The sequence below is a fragment of the Myotis yumanensis genome, unplaced genomic scaffold (assembly GCF_028538775.1).
Source record: "Myotis yumanensis isolate MYYU_CA2020_CCGP unplaced genomic scaffold, mMyoYum1.0.hap1 SCAF_13, whole genome shotgun sequence".
Taxonomy (NCBI): Eukaryota; Metazoa; Chordata; class Mammalia; order Chiroptera; family Vespertilionidae; genus Myotis; species Myotis yumanensis.
In genome coordinates, this window is record NW_027223764.1 from 40,455,689 (window position 1) to 40,479,065 (window position 23,377).

At 37.4% G+C, this 23,377-nt stretch overlaps 1 protein-coding gene and 1 pseudogene across 3 annotated transcripts in view; both read left to right on the forward strand.

The window, feature by feature from the left end:
- Window positions 1-22,285, forward strand: part of CCAR1 (cell division cycle and apoptosis regulator 1) — a 64,711-nt gene extending 42,426 nt beyond the window's left edge. For all 3 annotated transcript variants that reach the window (XM_070432878.1, XM_070432880.1, XM_070432881.1), the window contains 10 exons: window positions 139-324; window positions 5,208-5,399; window positions 9,220-9,459; window positions 9,851-9,962; window positions 11,656-11,738; window positions 12,367-12,513; window positions 14,518-14,638; window positions 14,728-14,913; window positions 16,673-16,878; window positions 17,572-22,285. In XM_070432878.1, coding sequence (XP_070288979.1) covers window positions 139-324; window positions 5,208-5,399; window positions 9,220-9,459; window positions 9,851-9,962; window positions 11,656-11,738; window positions 12,367-12,513; window positions 14,518-14,638; window positions 14,728-14,913; window positions 16,673-16,878; window positions 17,572-17,631 — 1,533 coding nt within the window. In that variant the 3' untranslated portion in view covers window positions 17,632-22,285. The remainder of the gene's footprint in view (window positions 1-138; window positions 325-5,207; window positions 5,400-9,219; window positions 9,460-9,850; window positions 9,963-11,655; window positions 11,739-12,366; window positions 12,514-14,517; window positions 14,639-14,727; window positions 14,914-16,672; window positions 16,879-17,571) is intronic.
- Window positions 6,142-7,518, forward strand: LOC139021527 (U6 snRNA-associated Sm-like protein LSm2 pseudogene; annotated as a pseudogene).
- Window positions 22,286-23,377: the final 1,092 nt, after the last annotated feature.

The following is a 23,377-nucleotide window of genomic DNA, read 5'->3' on the forward strand; positions in this document are numbered from 1 at the left end:
TACAAACCTTTTATGAGCTGTATAAGTATCCCTTTCACTAAAGTTTTAAAAAATCAGACTAGGTGATAATCGCACAATTTATTCTCTATTTCAATATCCTGTTTTCTTTTCCTGTATTTTTATACTCTGTACATTTAGGTAAATGATCTTCGAAAAGAATTAGAAAGTCGAACCCTTAGCTCCAAAGGGTTAAAATCCCAGTTAATAGCCCGATTGACAAAGCAACTTAAAGTAGAAGAGCAAAAAGAAGAACAAAAGGAATTAGAGAAATCTGAAAAAGAAGATGAAGAGGAGGATGATAGGAAATCTGAAGATGATAAAGAGGTATATACTAAATCACTTAAAATATACTTGTTACCTTTCTCCACTTTGGTCTGACTTCCTACCCTATGTTGTTTCACTGTTTGGATGCATTCTTGGCTCCATTTGGGTTTTATTGTTGGTAACTGAGCAGCTCATCTGCCCTGGTCATTGTAGCTCTCCTGGCCTGCCTGCCTCCATTCCTTTTGTAGACTTCTACTTTGCCTGGAGGAATTGCTTTAGAATTGAACTGTTCAAGACAGGAAGATTTCAGGTGAAAATGGTGATATTATAATTGTTTTTTTTATTTTCACGTATTCATCTTATCTATTTCATTTCCTGGTGGTATAGTTTTTTAATTCAGATACAGTCTTCTTTCAGTATCCCCGGAGGATTGGTTCCACGACCCCCATGGATACCAAAATCTGAGGATGCTCAAGTCTCTTATATAAAATGACAGTATTGCCCTGACCGGTTTGGCTCAGTGGATAGAGCGTCAGCCTGCGGATTGAAGGGTCCCGGGTTCGATTCTGGTCAAGGGCATGTACCTTGATTGTGGGCACATCCCCAGTGGGGGTGTGCAGGGGGCAGCTGATCGATGTTTCTCTCTCATCGATGTTTCTAACTCTATCCCTCTCCCTCTCCCTTCCTCTCTGTAAAAAATCAATAAAATATATTTTAAAAAAATAAATAAATAAAATAAAATAAAATGACAGTATTTGCATACAACCTGTATTTGCAAATAGATTACAGTAGGGTATGCCTATACATCACTTCATTTGAGTGAATTCAGCATAGTCTTGGCATATGGAAATTTTCAGTGTTGCTTTTTAGAAGTCTGGGATTTTTTTTCACTCTACTCCTCCCCCAAATATTTTGATTCACTATTAAATATAGGAATGCGAAATCTGGGTTTACAAAGGGCCTGCGTAGAAGGCAGAATTGGTGTTTGAGTCTTTTTATCCAGTTTTCAAGATAATGAATTAGGTTCCCTGTCATCTTCAGATGGTTATGTGTTTGTTTGTTTTTAATATAATTATGAATTTAATCGTATTCGAATGGGTTTCAAGTCTGTATTATTTTTTTAACCTTTATTGTTGAGAGTTCTTATTCTTTTATTTTTTTATTCTTTATTGATTGAAGTATTAATATGTCTCCTTTTTCCCCCCATTGACCTCTCCCCAGCCATTCCCACCTCCCAGCACATGCCCTCACCCCCCTTATGTCTGTGTCCATTGGTTATGTTTATATGCTTGAATACATGTTCTTTGGTTGATCTCTTACCTCCCCCACCACCACCCTCACCTTCCGTCTGAGGTTTGACGATCTGTTTGATGCTTCTCTGTCTCTGTATCTATTTTTGTTCATCAGTTTATGTTGTTCATTATATTCCACAAATGAGTAAGATCATGTGATATTTATCTTTCTCTGATTGGTTTATTTCGCTTAGCATAATGCTCACCAGAGAGTTCTTATTCTTATTGAAGCTCACATTGTCCCTTTTTTTTGCCAGTGGATGGGAATATGTTCAGACACACAATACTAATTGTATCACCATCAATATTCTTGCCAAAGTTAGTTTGAAAATATTTTTGCATTTTCTGTCCTATTTTCTTATTGTTTTTATGTTGTGCTAAAAATGCATTGCTCTAGCATGCAGCATTACATACTGTCTTTTAATACTAATTTAATCTTGGTTCTTCAAGTAAATATCTGATGCTCACCACGAGTCCATTTATCATGGTCTCTGAAGTTCATCTCTTAGATTCCTCAGGGCTCATGGTACTATTATTTAAGTCCTTGTATGTTGATAACAGTTAGACTATACCCTTTCTGCTTGAAAATCAGTTTTGCTGAATATTAATTATTTTAAAAAAATAATTTTTTAAAATATATCTTTATTGATTTCAGAGAGGAAGGGAGAGGAGAGAGATAGAAACATCAATGATGAGAGAGTCATCGATCGGCTGCCTCCTGCACAACCCCCTACTGGGGACCGAACCCACAACCCAGGCATGTGCCCTTGACTGGAATCAAACCTGGGACCCTTCAGTCCGCAGGCTGACGCTCTATCCACTCAGCCAAACCAGGTAGGGCTGAATATAAAATCTTTGGCTCACATTTATTTTCCTTGATACACTTTTTGAGAAAGTTTTGCTTTCAAAAAGTAATGATTGCTTTCTGATGCAATCACTTGCTATTTTTCCTAGATGTACAAATTTTTCAGTTAATTAGAAATGCAGTTAGATATTGGTCATTCTGGGTTAATCTATTCAGATGCTTGGTGTGCTCTTTTTTAAAAAATACTATGTTTTTATTGATTTCAGAGAGGAAGGCAGAGGGAGAGAGAGATAGAAACATCAACGAGTAGAGGGAGTCACCAATTGGCTGCCTCCTGCATATCCTCTCCTGGGGATTGAGCCTGCAACCCCGGGCATGTGCCCTTGACCAGAATCGAACCTGGGACCCTTCAGTCCACAGGCCACCGCTCTATCCACTGAGCAAACCAGCTAGGATATGGTGTGCTCTTTTAATATGTAATTTCTGACTTTCCAGGAAGGTTTCTCTTTAACAAACTTTTTTGTGTGTGATAAGATATACATAAATAAAAATTATCTTATACCATTTTTTAGTGTATAGTTCAGTGGCATTAAGTGCAACTGTCACCACTCTACATTTCCAGAAACTTAATCATTATCCCAAACAATATTAACTCTCCAACCTCTCTACCCCAACCCCTTAGAACAGTGGTTCTCAACCTTCCTAATGCCGCTACCCTTTAATACAGTTCCTCATGTTGTGGTGACCCCCAACCATAAAATTATTTTTGTTGCTACTTCATAACTGTAATTTTGCTACTGTTATGAATCGTAATGTAAATATCTGATATGTAGGATGTATTTTCATTGTTACAAATTGAACATAATTAAAGCATAGTGATTAATCACAAAAACAATATGTAATTATAGATTTGTTTTCAGATGGTTAGGCCACTCCTGTGAAAGGGTCGTTCGACCCCCAAGGGGGTGGCGACCCACAGGTTGAGAACTGCTGCCTTAGAACCTCTATTGTGCTTTCTATTACTATGAATTTGCCTGTATTAGATACTTCATGTAAGTGGAATTGTTTAGTAGATGTCCTTTTGTGTCTGACTTTTCTCAGCATAATGTTTTCAATGTTGTAGCATGTATCAGAACTTCATTTCTTTTTTAAGGCTGAATAATGTTGCATGGTCTATATATACTCGTATACCACATTTTGTTTATTATTCATCTGTTTATGGGTATTGGGGATTGTTTTCATCTCTCAGCTATTGTGAATAATACTGCTGTGAAAAAGTAAGTTCCTTTTTCTGTTATCTTAAGGCATTATTTCTTGAATTTATTTGCTTTTATGTTTCTTCTGGTTTTATTCTTAAATTTCTGAAACTTTTTTTCTAATTGTTTCTTTAATGTTAGCACCTTATTTTTTACTTTTAAAATTCTTGTTGTTCTTTTCATGCCTTGTTAATAGTTTCTTAATGTCTTTTTGGACTACTTTCATTGCCTGTAGGGATCTAATTCTGCTCCTTTAAAAAAAAAAAAAAGTAACTTTGTATGGAATTGACCTTCCGTTGCACTTATTTATGTGAATTTAGTTTACTTAAAATTTGAATAGAAGGAGGTTGCTTCAGATAGCTTTTCTAACTTCACGGAGCTCTATGTTCTGTTGTTTTCTTATTCTGTCAAGCAATATGATGGCTTCCTTTCTGAGATTTCTCTATTGCCCTGTCAGTTTTTCTTTTTTAAGATTTTTTAAATTGATTTACAGAGAGGAAGGGTGGGGTAGGGATGGAGGGAGGGAGAGAGAGAGACATAAACATCAGTGTTCAAGCGAAACATCAATCGGCTGTCTCCTGCATGCCCCTTACCTGGGATGGAGCCTGAAACCGTGCATGTGCCCAAACTGGGAATCAAACCAACAACCTTTTGGTGCACAGGACAAGGCCCCACTAACTGAGCCACACCGGACTTTCTCTTCCCAGGTCTCTGTTGTCCCTCTCTGGCTCAATATTGATTCTACTCCCAGAAGTTTCTCCTCAGTGTGGGGCCCTTTACTGGAAGAGTGCCCTGATAAATCAGCTTTGTAGGTTTATAGGGCTAGAATGTTCTACCAGGGGTGGGCAAACTTTTTGACTCGAGGACCACAATGGGTTCTTAAACTGGACGGGAGGGCCGGAACAAAAGCATGGATGGAGTGTTTGTGTGAACTAATATAAATTCAAAGTAAACATCATTACATAAAAGGGTACGGTCTTTTTGTTTGTTTGTTTTTTTCATTTCAAACGGGCCGAAGTTTGCCCACGGCTGGTCTAGGGGCACCAGCTCCTGCTCAGTCAAAAATCTGTGTTCAGAGGCCTTGCTGTAGCTCAGTTGGTTAGAGGGTTGTCCTAGTAGCCAAGGTTGTGGGTTCATTCTCCCATCAAGGTACATAAAAGAAGCAGCCAATGAATACATGAATAAATGGAACAGCAAATCGATGTTTTTCTCTTTCCCTCTTTCCCTCTCTCCCCTTCCTTCTCTCCCTCCCTTCCTCTCTAAAAATCGATTTAAAAAAATCTTTATACAACTTTTGACTCCCTAAAAGCTTGCTGCCCTTGATATATTTTGGGGATTAGTTCCAGGAACCACTGTGGATACCAAAATCCATGGGTACTCAAGTCTTCTAAATAAAATATCTTAGATCAGTGCATACAGTTGGCCTTCCACATCCTCAGACTCCCAGCCAGGGATAAAAATATTATAGGTATTGAAAAAAATTAACAAATGAGTGCACCTGTGCAATTCATATCATATTGTTCAAGGGTCAACTGTATGTACATATTGTACACGGAAATTTAACCTTTACTTAAAATTTCAAATACTTAGGAAGAAGAAAGAAAACGTCAAGAGGAAATGGAACGCCAGCGTCGGGAAAGAAGATATATTTTGCCTGATGAACCAGCCATTATTGTACATCCAAATTGGGCTGCAAAAAGTGGCAAGTTTGATTGTAGCATCATGTCTCTGAGCGTACTTTTGGACTACAGATTAGAAGATAATAAAGAACATTCATTTGAGGTACTGATTTAAGTTTGAATTTGGATCCAAATGAGAGCCACACAATTTGGGTAATATATCTTAAATTTCAAGGTCTTTTTTTATTCTGTTTTTTGTTTTTTTCCTTGCAATTTGTTATTTTGGGGGAGAAATAAAACCAGGTGATTTTTCACAGACCCACTTTTGCTGATTGCATTCCTATGGCATATTTTAAATGTTTGTTCTGGCCTTTGTACTTCCTGTAAATTGATGATCTTAAGTCAGGTTCAATTTCTTTTTTTCCTAAGACTACTTCATAAGGTAGTGGTATGTTTCCTCAGGATATCAGAGGTACGTGATACGTAATATCTAATTGCCTCTCTTGGAAATGAGGCAATGCTTTATTACTTACTCTAGAATTGTAATACTAATTAATGGCATTGAAAATTTAATTTGTGATTGATTGAGGTGTAAGATACACTAATTGAGGTTCATCTTTTTAACATGAATCTATTTCTTTGTACCATTATTTTAGAGCAGCTTTACAACATACAGCTTATCATTTTTTAAAACAATTGAAGATGTTTATCCCTAAGCAAATGATGGTTTTATTCTTTGAATAAAACAATATAAAGTATCTGAAAATATTAAATTTTTAATAGCCTGTAAAAATAATAATCATGTTCAATTATTGTGTCTTACCAACATATCTCACCTTGCTTTAGTTTATATATTGTATTGGAAAAATCATTCATACTTATTTGACCCAAGAAGTCATTGTCCACCAAATGGTTAGATGAAAATGAAGTAAAATGCTTAAACTAGAGACATTTGCAAGCACATATAGATTACTGAGGTAGTTAGAAAACATGAAATGCATGCATATTGGTCTTAATATAAAATGTTACAGATATTTAAATATTTATAATTTTTGATACATTAATAATTCCAGTAAGCTAATATCCTTAAATGCTATCTATCTGATATTTTTGTCACCAATTGCCATAAATTTAACTCATAGTAGTATTCGCCATTTAGTAGTCATTCAAGAAATAAGGGAAAAAATATTTGATATTATCTACTGCTTATAAAGTGTGTACTGTAGCCCCCTTCTGCACTGTAAGCTCCCGAGGCGCTCCTTGCCACGCCACACCCCGCCCCACGCTGTCCCATGCTCTGGCTCGCGCTCTGGTTTCCACCTGGCCTCTGGCCCACGGCATCAGGCCCTCGCTTTCCAGGTCTGGCCCGCAGCCCTCCTCTTCTATTTTTCAAGTCCCTTGTGGGCAAGGATGTGGTCGTGGAACTCAGAAATGACCTGAGCATCTGTGAGATCCTCCATTCTGTGGATCAGTATCTCAACATCAAACTAACCGACATCAGTGTCACAGACCCTGAGAAATACCCTCACATATTATCGGTGAAGAACTGCTTCATCCGGGGCTCAGTGGTCCGCTATGTGCAATTGCCCGCACATGAGGTGGACATGCAGTTACTACAGAATGTAGCGAGGAAGGAGACCCTGCAGCAGAAACAGTGATGACTCCTCCTCTACTCCCCTTTCCTCTTCCATTGGTGATCCTTGTCCTGGTGTCCCAGCCCAGGACCCCTCCTTCATACTTAAGATGTTTATTGTTTTTCAATAGTGAAGGTGCTTTTTTTAAAAGGGATGAGTAGGTGAGAAAACTAATTAGTGGGGAGCAGCTATCCTCAGTGAGAAGGGGAAGATAAGTTGTCTGGGAAACTGCAGTGTTCCTGGTCCCCAGCACATGCCTTTCTTACTCCTTCCCCAGAGATGGTGGGAGAATCTCCTAGATTTCCCAGGCAGCATGTGTTCATTTGGGGGAGTGGAAGGAATCTGTCCTGCATCGGGAATAAAATTTATGGTGCAAAAGTAAATAAAGTGTGTACTGTATATCTAACTAATGCTGTAAGAGGCTCCCAAATTAATGCTACTCTGGTGGAAACAAAGTAATTTGTGAAACAGCCCTTTGCTAACAAAATGGTTCTTTCTTTTTCCTCCCCACCTAACATATCCTCCTGGTTAGTTTCCTTTTAACCTATTATTAGAATGAAGAAGTCATTTTGATATATTAATTTAAAAGAAATTATTCTATAAGAAAAACCATTTATCATTAAAATTATAAATATTTTAAAAAATTATAAATATTTAGCTGATTTAATATTAATGGTAGATATATGTCTCTCAATGCTTGTAGATGAAAAGATATGCAGAATTAATTCTGCTCTTCTAATTACTGTTCTGTACTAATCTAGCACATTTTAATACTGCTTTTTATCTCTATGTAATAGAAAACTTTAAGGAAAAGATATGCCTCTTGCTATTTACTTACCCAAAGGGAGATTTTTGTTTAATGGTTAAGAGAAAGTAGAATTTTAAACATCTTTAATGGTCATTTTACTAATAATAGAGTTATTTTTATTAAAAATGTATAATGACTGAGCATGATTTAAATATAAGATCAATTACAATTATAATACATTGTATTATCCTTTATGATCAGGAAAATAGATTAAACTGTTTTACCAAATATACTGAATATATTGCCAAAGATTACATATTTAGCATTTCAAATTAATTTGTTGAAAGCAATTAACTTTAGATATATTTACATAAGAAATTTAGTATATAATTTTAGGTTCCTGAGTATGCTAAAGTTCATTACCCATGTGTTCTCAAATAATAATGCATGCTTCCTACTCAGAATTTTGAATTGGTTTCCCTTACCTGGAATGCTCTTCTAGTGTCTATCTATATATGGCATTCCCCTATCACCTTCAAGTCACTTTTTAGAATGCCCGCTGATCAGAGAGGCCTTCTCTGATTATAGCCTTGTTACTCTCTGCTTTTATCTTGCTTGTTTCCTTATAATTTGATGTTAATTTCATTATTCTGCACTTTCTTACTGTGTTGTTAGCTCATGTGAGTTGGGATTTTTATCTGCTTTCTTAAGAAATAAAGTGTTGCCCTGGCTGGTTTGGCTTGGTAGATAGAGCGTCGGCCTGCGAACTGAAGGGTCCCAGGTTCGATTCCGGTCAAGGGCATGTACCTTGGTTGTAGGCACATCCCCAGTAGGGAGTGTGCGGGAGGCAGCTGATCGATGTTTCTCTCTCATCGATGTTTCTAATTTCTAACTCTCTATCCCTCTCTCTTCCTCTCTGTAAAAAAATCAATAAAATATATTTTAAAAAATAAATAAATAAATAAAATGTTTTTATTGATTTTTAGAAAGAGAGGAAGGGAGAGGGATAGAGAGATAGAAATATTGATGAGAGAGAAACATCATCCAGTGGCTGTCCCCTGTAAACCAATACTGGAGATTGAGCTCAAAACCTGGGCATATGCCCTGACTGGGAATTGAACTGGTGACCTCTTGGTTCATGGGTTGATACTCAACCACTGAGCCACACTGGCCACGCTTATCTACTTTCTTCACACTATATCCCCAGTGCCTGGAACAGTTCCTGGTACACAGTAGGCATTTCATTAAAAAAAAACAAAACAAAAAAACTTGGGTAAATGAATAAAGTACATTTATCATGAAGATTAATTGTATAAGGTAGTAGAGATTCTCTTTTTTTCTACTCCTGATTTTCTATAGCATACTTTTGTTTTTTAAAAATAATATTTGACCAAAAGGATACTAAACAGTATTTATATCTTCAGAAGAATTTTTGAGGATTTTGAGGCTTCTCAACATCATTGACATCAATTGTTATAACTGTTTTTAGTGCACATTAATTGTTATATATTGCAAGTTATTTGACAAATTACTGACTGTACTGGATTTTTTTCAGTATTTCTATTAAAGTTGTCTGGATTACTGTTGGTATCTTTTTATAGGTTTCATTATTTGCAGAACTTTTCAATGAAATGCTTCAAAGAGATTTTGGTGTCAGAATATACAAATCATTATTATCTCTTCCTGAGAAAGAGGACAAAAAAGAAAAGGAAAAGAAAAGCAAAAGAGATGAGAGAAAAGATAAAAAAGAAGAAAGAGATGATGAAATTGATGAGCCAAAACCCAAACTAAGAAAATTGGGGGATGATAAAGATAAGAAAGAAGATAGAGATGAAAAGAAGGTCTGTAATAATTTCTCTGACCACCAAACCTAATTTAGAAGTTTTCCAGTTAATCTCTAGAATATAACAAATAATGATGAGTTTCATCAGAATAGTGAAACATAAAGGCAAAACAAACGTTTTAGTGTATTCGAAATTTAAGTCTTTGACTTAAGCCTATATAAACATCTGTAACTAGTTTTATAGTTTATTCTTTTTGTTTAAGCCAGACAGCATGATTTGATTTACATATATTGTGAATGGCAGTTAATTCTTAAAGTGTATTATTGTAATAAATATTTAATGTGATTCTACCTCAAGTAAGTTTAGTGGATTTAATTTTTTTGTTTGTTCTAAGTCGATGTTTGGCAAGATGTTTTGCATATTAATTTTAAGGTATTTTAAATTACAGAAAGAAGATAAAAGAAAAGATGATTCTAAAGATGATGATGAAACTGAAGAAGATAATAATCAAGATGAATATGATCCAATGGAAGCAGAAGAAGCTGAGGATGAAGAAGATGGTATGATTCAAATTTATTTCTAAAGAATGTATATACAGCCCTGGATGGTTTGGTTCAGTGGATAGAGTATCGGCCTGTGGACTGAAGGGTCCTAGGTTCGATTTCAGTCAAGGGCACATGCTCAGGTTGAATTTTTCAAATATTATGAAGACTATTATACATCCAAGTTTTTTTTTTGCTGGGTTTTTTTTTTACCTAATTGTTTATTAGGTAAAAATTTTGCAAACATATATTAGTGGTAACAGTGGAGTTGGAGAGTATTGCACCTTCTCCAAACTGCTCAACAAGAAGCAATAGTGGTGCTTGCGGACAGCTTGGTGACCCATTGGGTATCAGGATGTCTGATGGTTTTATGGAATGGATCAATGAGGGTAACCTCAACGAATCTGTGCATTGAACTTCACCAAACCAGTTAGAATTCAAGACTCTCAGGGCCCCACAGTGCCACCCAGCTTCTTCCTCAGAAGCAGACTGAAGGCTTCCAGCAAATTTTAGCTGGTTACCACCATGATATGATGGACAGTCTTGCCCTAGGTTGCACCCTTAGGACTTGAGCGTTTGCGGCCACCACTGTGCTCATGAATCTGATCTATGACATGACCTTGCATGGCCTTGTATCCCAGCTTTATGAGGCCAGGTGGAGAACAGCTGGCAGTACCGCCAGCAGTGCACCCTGAGAAGAAAGCGCATTATATCAGACTGCTTCTTCCTGGATGTACTTGTAAGTGCCCTTCTTGGCTTACCTGATGACTGCAGCCAGGTTGAAAGATATCACCCAAGTTTTAAATCAAACTTTTACCAATAGGAATAATATTCAAAATACTTTACAATAGATTACCTAACCAGTCATAGATGCCAGCCATAAAGTACCTGTAAAGTTCCACTGTCAATTTTCTAGGTTTTTTAATAACAGTTTGAGCTTGCCAATATATACCACAAAACTCACTCATTTTAAGTATACAATTTAACTTTTTAAAAAATATATTTTTATTGATTTCAGAGAGGAAGGGAGAGGGAGGGACGAAGAGAGAGATAGAAACATCAGTGATGAGAGGGCTGCCTCCTGCATGCCCCACACTGGGGATCAAGCCTGCAACCAGGCATGGCATGTGCCCTGACCGGGAATCGAACTGTGACCTCATAGTTCATAGGTCAGTACTCAACCACTGTGCCACACAAGCCGGGCTCCTTTTAGCTTTTATTTTTTTAATTTAAATTATTTATTGTTGAAAGTATTACTCCTTTTAGCTTTTAGAAAATATACTTGGCTCTGTGTTTTGTTTAAATTTGTTATTTTCAATTTTGTGTATAAAATTCAGGTTTTTTAAAATTGTGCCATCCAGATATTTATAGAATTAGTTTCTTTTATCTGATTAAATAAAGGCAGTCTTTTCTTTGCACTAGTCAGTTTATAAGATTCTTTTATTGTTTTTAATTGTTTCTTACAAAATCCAAACTATTTTTATTTATGTGTTTCTTTGCTAAAATGTCTTTTTTCTTTCTTTCTTTCTTTTTTAATTTATTGGAGTTACATTGGTTAATAAGATATAGGTTTCAGGGGTATAATTCTATAATATATCCCATTTGCTAATGTGTCATTTGAAAACTGATTAGTAATAGAAAAGTATTTTTTGTCTCTGTTGTAGTTGAAATCTGTATTGAGTTTGTTGCTACTCTTGTATTTATTTTACAGATCGGGATGAGGAAGAAATAAACAAACGAGATGACAAAAGAGATATCAACAGGTACTGCAAGGAGAGACCCTCTAAAGATAAGGTATTTATTGTTTACTGTGTTCTTTATAATGTGATAATTCCATTTCTTACATAATCCAGGCTTATTACTAAACACTAGAGGCCCGATGCACGAAAATTTGTGCACTGGGCGAGGAGGGTCCCCTCAGCCCTCTCACAGTCCAGGACCCTTCGGGGGATGTCCACCTGCCAGTTTAGGCTCGCTTCCTGGGGGATCGGGCCTAAACTGGCAGTCAGACGTCCCTCTGGCAACCTGGGAGCCCTCAGGGGATGTCTGACTGCAGCTAAGGCTACGGAGGAGGCAGGAGAGGCTCCCACCTTCACCACACCACTGCGCTCACAGCCATCAGCCCGGCTTGTGGCTGAGCGGAGCTCCCCCTGTAGGATAACATAGTTATGGAGTTTATTGGTCCTTGTATATCTATATATTACCACTCAGAGCAAAATTCTGCTCTTTTTATATTTGTGGTTATGTCAGATAACCAGTATATCTTATTCCTTTCTCCCATACACATAAACCAGATATCAACTTATTTGAGCTAAGATGAGATAAAGGTGTTTTCCAATTTTTGTTATTATATGGACATAGTCTCAATTTCTCACTTTTCAGGGGAAAAAATTATATGCTATGTCTTTTATATTCTCTTTAGGATAAAGAAAAGACTCAGATGATCACAGTTAACAGGGATCTGTTAATGGCATTTGTTTATTTTGATCAAAGTCATTGTGGTTACCTTCTTGAAAAGGATTTGGAAGAAATACTTTATACTCTTGGACTACATCTTTCTCGGGCTCAGGTAATCTTGTGAATATTTAAAATGAAGAGCATTTTTAAGTAACTTTTTTTTATCTCTTAGATTTTTTAAGTATAAAAGCAATACAGTATATATGTATTAAATATAGTAGTACAGTCAAGCAGTTATGAAATGTATAAAAAAGTTAAATGTCGCCCTAGCCGGTTTGGCTCAGTGGATAGGGCGTCAAAGGTACCGGGTTTGATTCCGGTCAAGGGCACATACCTGGGTTGCAGGCTTGATCCCTAGTAGGGGATGTGCAAGAGGCAGCTGATCAATAATTTTCTCTTGTCCTTGATGTTTCTATCTCTCTCTCCCTCTCCCTTCCTCTCTGGAATCAATAAAAATATGTTTTTAAAAAGTTCAATGTCCCCTCTCCTAATTCCCATCCAATATGTATGAAATCATTTGATAGATATTGATAGACAACTTTTTTTCCATTTAACATTTAACAATCTATCATGGGCATTCTACTATGAAAATAGAATCCCACTTTATTCTTTTTATGACTGTTTAATATTACATGATGTAGATGTGCATAATTGCCTTTAACTAGTCACAGTTGCTGGCTGGCTTTCAATTTTTTAGAATTGCAAACTAAGAGGGAAGGAGGGGGTGGGTAAGAAAGAGATCAACCAAAGGACTTGTATGCATGCATATAAGCAGAACCCATGGACACAGACAGTAGGTGAGTAAGGGTATGTGCTAGGGGGTGGGAACAGCCGGGGAGAGATCAATGGGAGAAAAAGGAGACACATGTAATATTTTAAACTATAAAGAATTTTTAAAAAATTTCAAAGAATTGCAAACTATGCTATAATAAACATCCTTGTACATTCTATCTATATATATAAAAGCCTAAGCGACTGGCTGACTGGCTGGTAGGAATGACGTGCACTGACCACCAGGGGCAGATGCTCAATGCAGGAGCTGCTGAGGAACAGCAACTTTGCAGAGTACCCTCTTGCACTCTGGGACCCCTCAAGGGATATCGGGCTGTTGGTTTTGGCCCGATCCCTGCAGGCCAGGCCAAGGGACCCCACCTGCCAGAGGGACCCCGCTCACTCTGCAGACGCCCTTTGAGCCCTGGCATGGCCCCAGGTGTTGCCGGCTGGGGAGGGACCGAGAGAGGTTGGCTCCAGGGAGTGTCCAGCCTGTCTTGCCCAATCCCACCCCACCTGCCACCTTCTAATTAATTTACTTTCAATGTGCACAAATCCATGCACCAGGCCTCTAGTCTATACATAAAAGCCTAAGCAACCGGCCAACTGTTCGACCGGCCAACCGGTAGCTATGACACGCACTGACCACCAGTGGGCAGACGCTTAACGCAGGGAGCCCGATTCCAGGGTGCATTACCTGAGAACCATCCTCTTGCAATCCAGGACTCCTTGGGGGATGTCAGAGAGCCAGTTTTGGCCCAATCCCTGCAGGCCATGCCGAGGGACCCCACTGGTGCACAAATACATGCACTGGGCCTCTAGTACTAGTATTATAATAACTGTCTTTGTACATATAATTTATGTTAGTTTTTCTTTCAGCATTAGACTTTTGTTTTTAACAAAAAATTTTCAACCCTACCTGTTTGGCTTAGTGGATAGAGCATCAGCCCTGTGAACTAAAGGGTCCTGGGTTTGATTCTGGTCAAGGACATGTATACCTTGGTTGCAGGCTCGATCCTCAGCTTTGGTCAGGGTGTGTACAGGAGGCAACCAATCAATGTGTCTCTTTCACATTGATGTTTCTTTCTCTCTCTCTCTGTCTCTCCCCCTGTCTTCCACTCTGTCTAAAAATCAATGGAAAAATATTCTCAGGTGAGGATTAACAAAAATAATAATAGTTTAAAAAAGGTTTTTCAAATTATAATTGGGATTTTAAGTTTCTATGGAAGATAGTTCAAAGATTAAGTGCTCTCATTGGGAGTGAGTACTTGAGAAAACACAGTTTTTGTTCGAGGGGAGTAAAAAAATTATTTTCATCTTTGTAACTTTTTTACTTATATAACAGGTAAAGAAGCTTCTTAATAAAGTAGTACTCCGTGAATCTTGCTTTTATCGGAAATTAACAGATACCTCAAAAGATGAAGAAAACCATGAGGAGTGTGAAGCACTGCAAGAAGATATGCTAGGTTTGCGAGTATTATTTTAAAATTGTGCCACTATATAATTGTATTATTAGTTAAAGAAAAAGTAAAATATGGTACCTTTTATATTACAGGAAACAGGTTATTACTTCCAACACCAACAGTAAAACAGGAATCAAAGGATGTGGAAGAAAATGTTGGCCTTATTGTTTACAATGGTGCAATGGTAGATGTAGGAAGCCTGTTGCAAAAATTGGAAAAGAGTGAAAAAGTAAGAGCTGAAGTAGAGCAGAAGCTACAGTTACTAGAAGAAAAAACAGGTGAGAACAGAATTGGATGTGTCAGTACTTCTAACACCCTATTGGGCTATATAGAGGGTGTCCCCAAAAAATGTATACACACTTAAACAGCTGGTAGCTCAACTTTGAACATGAAAGGTAGTTTAATAAATACTGCCTTTATAATTATTCAGAGTGTGTGTATATATTTTGGGGGGACCCTATATTTGTGTAGATACATACATGCCTTTACATATTATATATCATATATTTTAGTCTAGGCCACATAATTTAACTTTACTTTTGACCATTTTGGTTAAATGTAAGAAATTGCTTAGCTATATGAGACTTAATTTTAGATCTTCATGTGTATCCTCAGGTTTTTGTTAGTTTTTTGCTGGTTCTTAAAAATATATTTTTATTGATTTCAGAGAGGAAGGGAGAGAGAGAGATAGAAACATCAATGATGAGAGAGAGTCATCATTGGCTCTCTCCTGCATGTCCCACCCTGAGGATCAAGCCTGCAACCCGGGCATGTACCCTGACCAGAAATTGAACCTTGACCTCCTGGTTCATAGGTTGATGCTCAACCATTGAGCCATACTGACCAGGCATATTCTTGGGTTTTTTTATTGTTCTGTTGCATCCTTTTCATCCTTTTTTTTTTAAAGATCTGATTTTTTAAAAATACATTTTTATTGATATCAGGGAGGAAGGAAGAGGGGGAGAGAGAGATAGAAACATCAATGATGAGAGAGAATCATTGATTGGATGCCTCCTGCACGCCTCCTACTGGGGATCGAGCCTGCAACCTGGCATGTGCCCTTGACCAGAATCCAACCCGGCACCCTTCAGTCCACAGGCCAACGCTATATCCCCTGAGCCAAACCAACTAGGGCAACCCAAGGATATTTTTCCATTGATTTTTAGAAAGTGGAAGGGAGGAGGAGAGACCGAAACATTGATGTGAGAGAGACACATCAATTGGTTGTCTCCTGTACATGCCCCGACCAGGGCTGGAAACCTGCAACCAAGGTACGTGCCCTTGACCAGAATCGAACCCAGGACCCTTCAGTCCGAGGGTTGATGCTCTGTCCACTGAGCCAGATGGGCTAGGGCTTCATCCTCCTATTTTTGACTAGTTTCTGCTACTTCGTCTATCTATACAGTCATCTAAAAATGTAACCTGGCCCTGACCAGTTTGACTCAGTGGATAGAGCGTCGGCCTGCCAACTGAAGGGTCCCAGGTTCAATTCCAGTCAAGGGCATGTACCTTGGTTGTGGGCACGTCCCCAGTGCGGGGTGTGCAGGAGGCAGCTGAATCGATGTTTCTCTCTCATCGATATTTCTAGCTCTCTACCGCTCTTCATCTCCCTTCCTCTGTATAAAATATATTTTTTTTAAAAATAAAACAATGGAGCCCTAACGGGTTTGGCTCAGTGGATAGAGCGTCAGCCTGCGGACTCAAGGGTCCCAGGTTAGATTCTGGTCAAGGGCATGTACCTTGGTTGTGGGCACGTCCCCAGTGCGGGGTGTGCAGGAGGCAGCTGATCGATGTTTCTCTCTCATCGGTGGTTCTATCTCTCTATCCCTCTCCCCTCCTCTCTGTAAAAAAAATCAATAAAATATATTTTAAAAGAAAAAAGAAAAACATCTGATCTTTAAAAAAAAAAAAAATGGAACCTGGATTTTAGAAGTAATACTTATATAAAACTTAAGTTAGTATTGCAGTTTGCTTTGTAATTTTTGAAATTGACATTTGTGGGCTATTTGAAGGAATTGCATATGCATTTTTTAATAGATGAAGATGAAAAAACCATATTAAATTTGGAGAATTCCAACAAAAGCCTCTCTGGTGAACTCAGAGAAGTTAAAAAGGACCTTAGTCAGTTACAAGATAACTTAAAGATTTCAGAAAATATGAATTTGCAATTTGAAAACCAACTGAATAAGACAATCAGAAACTTATCCACAGTAATGGATGAAATCCACACTGTTCTCAACAAGGTTAGTAGTTTGTACTTTCAATGTTTTCATAATTTATTCCAGTTTTTTAATCTATTTCACACTATCTTGGTGGTTTTTCTAGGAGCAAATAATGGTAGCGTTCTGCCCTTCATCAGATTGTTCAAAAGCAATTCCCTAAATGTCATATTTTTCTAAAACCTACTCAAGATGTCAACATGGTTTACGTGAACAGATTTCCTATAGCAAATGTTATTTGTATTCCTAGGTGAATTTGAATTTGAGGAAGATAAAACCACTCTTTTCTTTTTAAAACCCATTTACTTTTGGGCAGAGTTGAGAAGCTCTTTGGCACTCTCAAAATTAATTTACTAGTACTCTTTTGTTACTAGGAAAAAAATCCAGTAATTCAATGCCATTTTAAACTAACTTCAATAATAGAGATCTACAATCTTTTTTCTCTTTCAGAACAAGAAGAAAAAAAGCTATAGTGCAAGGAATTCACTACTGTTATTCCTTAGAACTTCTCATTTCTCAGGGCTCAGATGGCTTTCTCAAATACTAGAAGCCATTCTGCATAGAATTTAAAGATTTGAACATAGTTGCCCCACAGGGTCAATTTTCCATAGATATTAAAATGGAGTATCTCTGTTTACTAACGTTTATTACTTGTTATAGTTACATTTAAGAGACTCTAATAAAATATACTTTTTCCTTGTCTGTTATTTTATATAGGATAATGTGAAGAGTGAAGATAAAGATCAGAAATCCAAGGAAAATGGTGCAAGTGTATGATAATACGTGTAGTGACGAAGGAATGGTGTTAAATAATGTAATATAAAAAATCATGATACAAGAATGTTTGGAAGTGATGCATGTTTGATTTTAGTAGTATAAATATCTGTTAGTACAAACGATGTATAAAGTTTTATGAATGTGAGAGTCTGCTTTTGAAAATTGCTTGTAATTCCTGGCATTCAAATTATTAAACACTCCTTGAGTGAAATAATTTTGCATTGCAAAATGTTTTAGGATCAACTTTGTTATAGTTTTAACACCAATAAACTTCATCAGTTTAATTGACAGTAGAATTTAATTACCAAATGTCTTTTATTAAAATACCTAGGGGGAAAAAGAGAGAAGAGAGAGGAAAAAAAAAAACAAACTAGAAAATTGCGGTAATTTTATTTTAGAATTTTTTAAAGTTTTAGTATTTTAAAATTTTAGTATAAATCATAAAATAGCATGCTGCTTAAGTTTTGCAAGTTTTTGACCCAGACTTTTTTACTTGTCATAAAAAGATATTCCTCTAATATCTGTCTCTGAAAACATTCATTAAAAATTCAATTTATCCAACAGAGAGTACATAAAAAACTAAGAAGCAATTGACAGTTGATATTATCTATGGAAGGCTTTACATAGAATTAACAGTTCTGATGTTATTATTACTGCTTTCAGTGAATTGTTCGACTTTTTACGAAGAGCACCCATATTATAATTTTGAGGGTTTTTTTACAGTATATATCAAGTGTACAGTTTAGTACCAAGCCAGTAGATGTCACTATGATGTCTTAAGTTAAGCCTTGTTTAATTAAAAAAAGTATTTTTTATTAGTCTGTGTACTTCCTTCAGAATTGAGTGGATACATAAGAGTTGATTAGCTGTTGAGTGGAAAAAGTAGGAAATGTGATATACTGTTAAACAGTGTTTCTAATCAGGTGGTGAATTTATCCCCAGAGGACATTTAGCAGTGTCTGAACACATTTCTACTTGTCACAGCTGGGTGAGTGCTTACTAGCATCTAGGTAGGTGCTAGAGGCCAAGGATGTTGCTAAACATTCTACATTGCATAGGATAGCCCATACTCCAAAGAATTATATGTAACCCAGAATGTCAGTAGTACCCATGTTGAAAAGCTCTGATTTAAAGTAATATATGGTTAAGTGATATGTCTTTTAAGTTGCTGTTTCTGGTCTGATGGTTTGTTGAACTCTGAAGTCAGATTACAGATTGATCCATAATTGTACAGTTATTTTCCCCATCTTTAGAGTAAGATGAAACATTACAGGGTGGTTGGAAAGTTGTTTCTTAAGGGAAAGTCTTAGAGCTAAACTTTTAACTAAAAGACAGCAAAGAAGGTGGTTCTTTAATAGAGAATGTTTTTAAATGAGAAAAATAATTATAAAGTTCACCTCTCAGACTTACTTTTTCCAGAGATATTTAAATCATAATAAGACTGGCAGCATGGAGAAAAATAGATAAATCTTTCCATTATATCATTTCTTTTTTTAAAAAATATATTTTATTGATTTTTTACAGAGAGGAAGGGAGAGGGATAGAGAGTTAGAAACATCGATGGGAGAGAAACATCGATTAGCTGCCTCCTGCACACCCCCCCAGTGGGGATGTGCCCACAACCAAGGTACATGCCCTTGACCGGAATCGAACCCGGGACCCTTCAGTCCGAAGGCCGACGCTCTATCCACTGAGCCAAACCAGTTAGGGCTGTTATATCATTTCTTGAAGGTAAATTTCTAAGCTAGGAAAATAAGTTACATATAGAAAATTTGGTTTTAAAGAAAATGAGGGAAAGAGCACCTGTGTTTGCCCTTTTTTTTTTTTTTTTCCCAGAAGCTGTTTATTTTCTTTTGTTAACCGTCTTTCCATTCTGTGGAAGAACAGCTTAAGACCACTCATTGGTTGTTCCTACCCATTCAGTGGCAATGGGGCTGCAGATCAGTCTTCAGTGGCAGGCCGAGTGCTGCCGTCTTTTTTTTTTAAATTTTTTTAATATATTTATTTCACAGAGGAAGGCAGAAAGAGAAAAAGATAGAAATGTCAATGATGAGAATCATTGATCAGCTGCCTCCTGCATGCCCACATTGGGGATCAAGCCTGCAACCCAGGCATGTGCCCTGACTTGGAATTGAACCGTGACCTCTTGATTCATAGGTTGACACTCAACCACTGAGCCACACCAGCCAGATGTGAATGCTTCAGTCTTCAAAAGGAAACTGCTGAATAGGCACAGAGGGCACCTGCACACCTTCAGAGCAGCCTGCAACCCCAGGCTCAGAAGCAGTGAACTCAGGAGCTGGAGCATGCCGTTCACCCTAAAACTTCTCCTTTGTCTGTTTTACACTTTCACACGATTCTGAGCCCTAGCCTGTTTGGTTCAGTGGATAGAGCATCGGCCTGCCTACCAAAGGGTCCCAGGTTTGATTCCGGTCAGGGGCACTTAACTCAGTTGCAGGCTCCTCCCCGGCCCTGGTTAGGGTGCGTGCAGGAGACAACTAATAGATGTGTGTCTCTCACCTTGATATTTCTCTCCATCCCTCTCTCTTCCACTCTCTAAAATCAATGGAAAAATTTCCTTGAGTGAGGATTAAAAAAATTTTTTTTAATTTTTTTGAATATTCAGAAGTAAAAATGCAGGCTATTCTCTAATTGCTGTTCATTATCTCATTTGACATTAACCAAGTCAAAAAATTTATTATATTAACGTGATACATGATAAGATTTAGTTTTATTTTCCAATCATTTTTATGTTCTCAATGCCTGGAACATGTTTGGATATCTAATACTTGGTTCAGTCATTATAAGACAGTTGAAATTTTAAGACTTCATTATTTCTAAATTTTGTCTGAGTTCTTTTTTAAAGAAATTATAGTGACATTTAGACTTTATTTATGTACACATTTCACTCCTCTCAAAATTTTCAGTTATATCCAACATATACTTTTAAATATTTTACCTGTTCTGATCCCCTAACCACAACCTATTACTACTTAGAATTAGAGATGACTAATCATTGGCTTATGAACTCTTGTCCAACTTGCTTAAGTTTGCCCCTTTAAGATGATTTGAGGTGCTCTCGCCTTTCAGCCTAACAGTCCTAAAACCTTAATCATAAAGTTTTGTAGCTTGAATGGATAAATAGTTTTACTGGTAAAGAAAATAAGAATCTTAATCCATTATAAAATCCAAAACTTATCCTCTGAAGTGGCAAAGGAGTGCTGGTTCTTGGGTGTTAGTTTTCCAAATAGAAGAAAAAACTTCCTGCTTCTGTTTCTGTTGTGCAATTGATGAGCCATCACAAGAGACAATGGAACTTGGATTACTAGAAATAATCCCAACATTTTTTTAAATATATATTTTATTGATTTCTTTTTAGAGAGGAAGGGAGAGGGATAGAGAGTTAGAAACATCGATCAGCGATCTCCTACACACCCCCAAATGGGGATGTGTCCACAACCAAGGTACATGCCCTTGACCGGAATCGAACCTGGGACCCTTCGGTCCCCAGGCCGACACTCTATCCACTGAACCAAACCGGTTAGGGCAATCCCAACATATTTTGAAGAAGCAAAGATTAGGCCTAATCCTCTGAAAATAGTCAACAAGGCAAAACCATTAAATAAAAATTTTTAATATGATCCAAGTAATGTGACAGGGTATTTCAGGATATTTGTAATATTACATTCCATAAAGAAGATTCTAGAAATGACCAAGAGGGGAAGTTCAGCCAAACCGGTTTGGCTCAGTGGATAGAGCGTCGGCCTGCAGACTGAAGGGTCCCGGGTTCGATTCCGGTCAGGGGCATGTACCTTGGTTGCGGGCACATCCCCAGTGGGAGGTGTGCAGGAGGCGGCTGGTCGGTGTTTCTCTCTCATCGATGTTTCTAGCTCTCTGTCCCTCTCCCTTCCTCTCTGTGAAAAATCAATAAAATAAATTTAAAAAAAAAAAAAAAAGAGGGGAAGTTCAGAGTCATAATTAACCACTCAGTGACACTCAATAGACTTGAAAAATCTCAGGAGTGATTTTGGTATTAATCTAATAACATCTGATTTTGGATGACACCAAATTTTATAGGTTTATAAAATATTTTTATATAATTAACCTCAATGTACATTAACAATTTGAACAAATTGTGTTTCAAGAAATTCCAAAATCACGGGTGTTGTGTTTTTTTTAACACTATCATTCATGTGTTTTAGCAGAGTGAAGCCTAAATAATGTATTTGTTAATAGTAATTCTTTGGGAAACTGTCTCAGTATAGGTGGAAAACAAAAGAAACGTGTGAAGACCCTGAGCAGGACAGGCTGGCATAGGTGGGACAGGTTAGCTAGCTGATTGACACCTTTTCATATCTGCCTTCTCTGTACCCTGAGAACTCACAGTAACTGCATGTGTTACAATATAACTGAGCCTCACCCCCTACGCAGTGCAAGACGTGCAGAGACCATTCATTCCATCAATTGTGTGCCCTTGGGCACTCTCTCATTCTGAAGAGTGGCCAGGATATGTAATTGTACCTTTGCTAAGGGTCAAAGCTTTGCTGACTTTTGCCAAAGGTGGACTCGGGAGGAATGACACTTGAAGTTGGGCTTTTATGTTTTTGACAAATCTTTTTTTTTTTTTTTAATTAAATCTTTATTGTTCTGATTACATTTGTTTCTCTTTTTTTCCCATAACTCCCCTTCTCCCAGTTCCCGCCCCACCCTCCGCCGTCACTCCCCACCCACTGTCCTCATCCATAGGTGCACGATTTTTGTCCATTCTCTTCCCGCATCTCCCATTCCCCTTCCCCCCCCCAAGAATAGTCAGTCCATTCCCCTTCTATGTCCCTGATTCATTGTAATCACCAGTTCATTCTGTACATCAGATTATTTATTCACTTGATTCTTAGATTCACTTGTTGATAGATGCATGTTTGTTGTTCACAATTTGTATCTTTACCTTTTTCTTCTTCCTCTTCTTAAAGGAAACCTTTCAGCATTTCGTATAATACTGGTTTAGTGGTGATGAAGTCCTTTAGCTTTTCCTTATCTGTGAAGCTCTTTATCTGACCTTCAATTCTGAATGATAGCTTTGCTGGATAAAGTAATCTTGGTTGTAGGTTCTTGGTATTCAGTACTTTGAATATTTCTTGCCATTCCCTTCTGGCCTGCAAAGTTTCTGTTGAGAAATCAGCTGACAGTCGTATGGGTATTCCCTTATAGATAATTGAGTCTCTTTCTCTTGCTGCTTTTAAGATTCTCTCTTTGTCTTTTGCTCTTGGCATTTTAATGATGATGTGTCTTGGTGTGGTCCTCTTTGGATTCCTTTTGTTTGGGGTTCTCTTCGCTTCTTGGACCTGTAAGTCCATTTCTTTCACCAGGTGGGGGAAGTTTTCTGCCATTATTTCTTCAAATAGGTTTTCAATATCTTGCTGTCTCTCATCTTCTGGCACCCCTATTATTCTGATATTAGTGCGCTTGAGGCTGTCCCAGAGGCTCCTTACACTATCTTCACACTTTCGGATTCTTTTTTCATTTTGCTTTTCCAGTTGGGTGTTTTTTGTCGAATCTTTGGTTTGATTCTTGTGCTCCTCTGGTCTGCTATTTGGTGTAATATTCTTTATTTCAGTCCGTGTATGCTTACTTTCTAATTTCTTTATCGTAGCATCGAGGGTCTCATTAGTTTTCGTGAGGCTCTGCTCAAGTTTATAGCAAGCCCTCAAAATTGCGATTCTTAGCTCCATATCCTCCATTTCTGTCA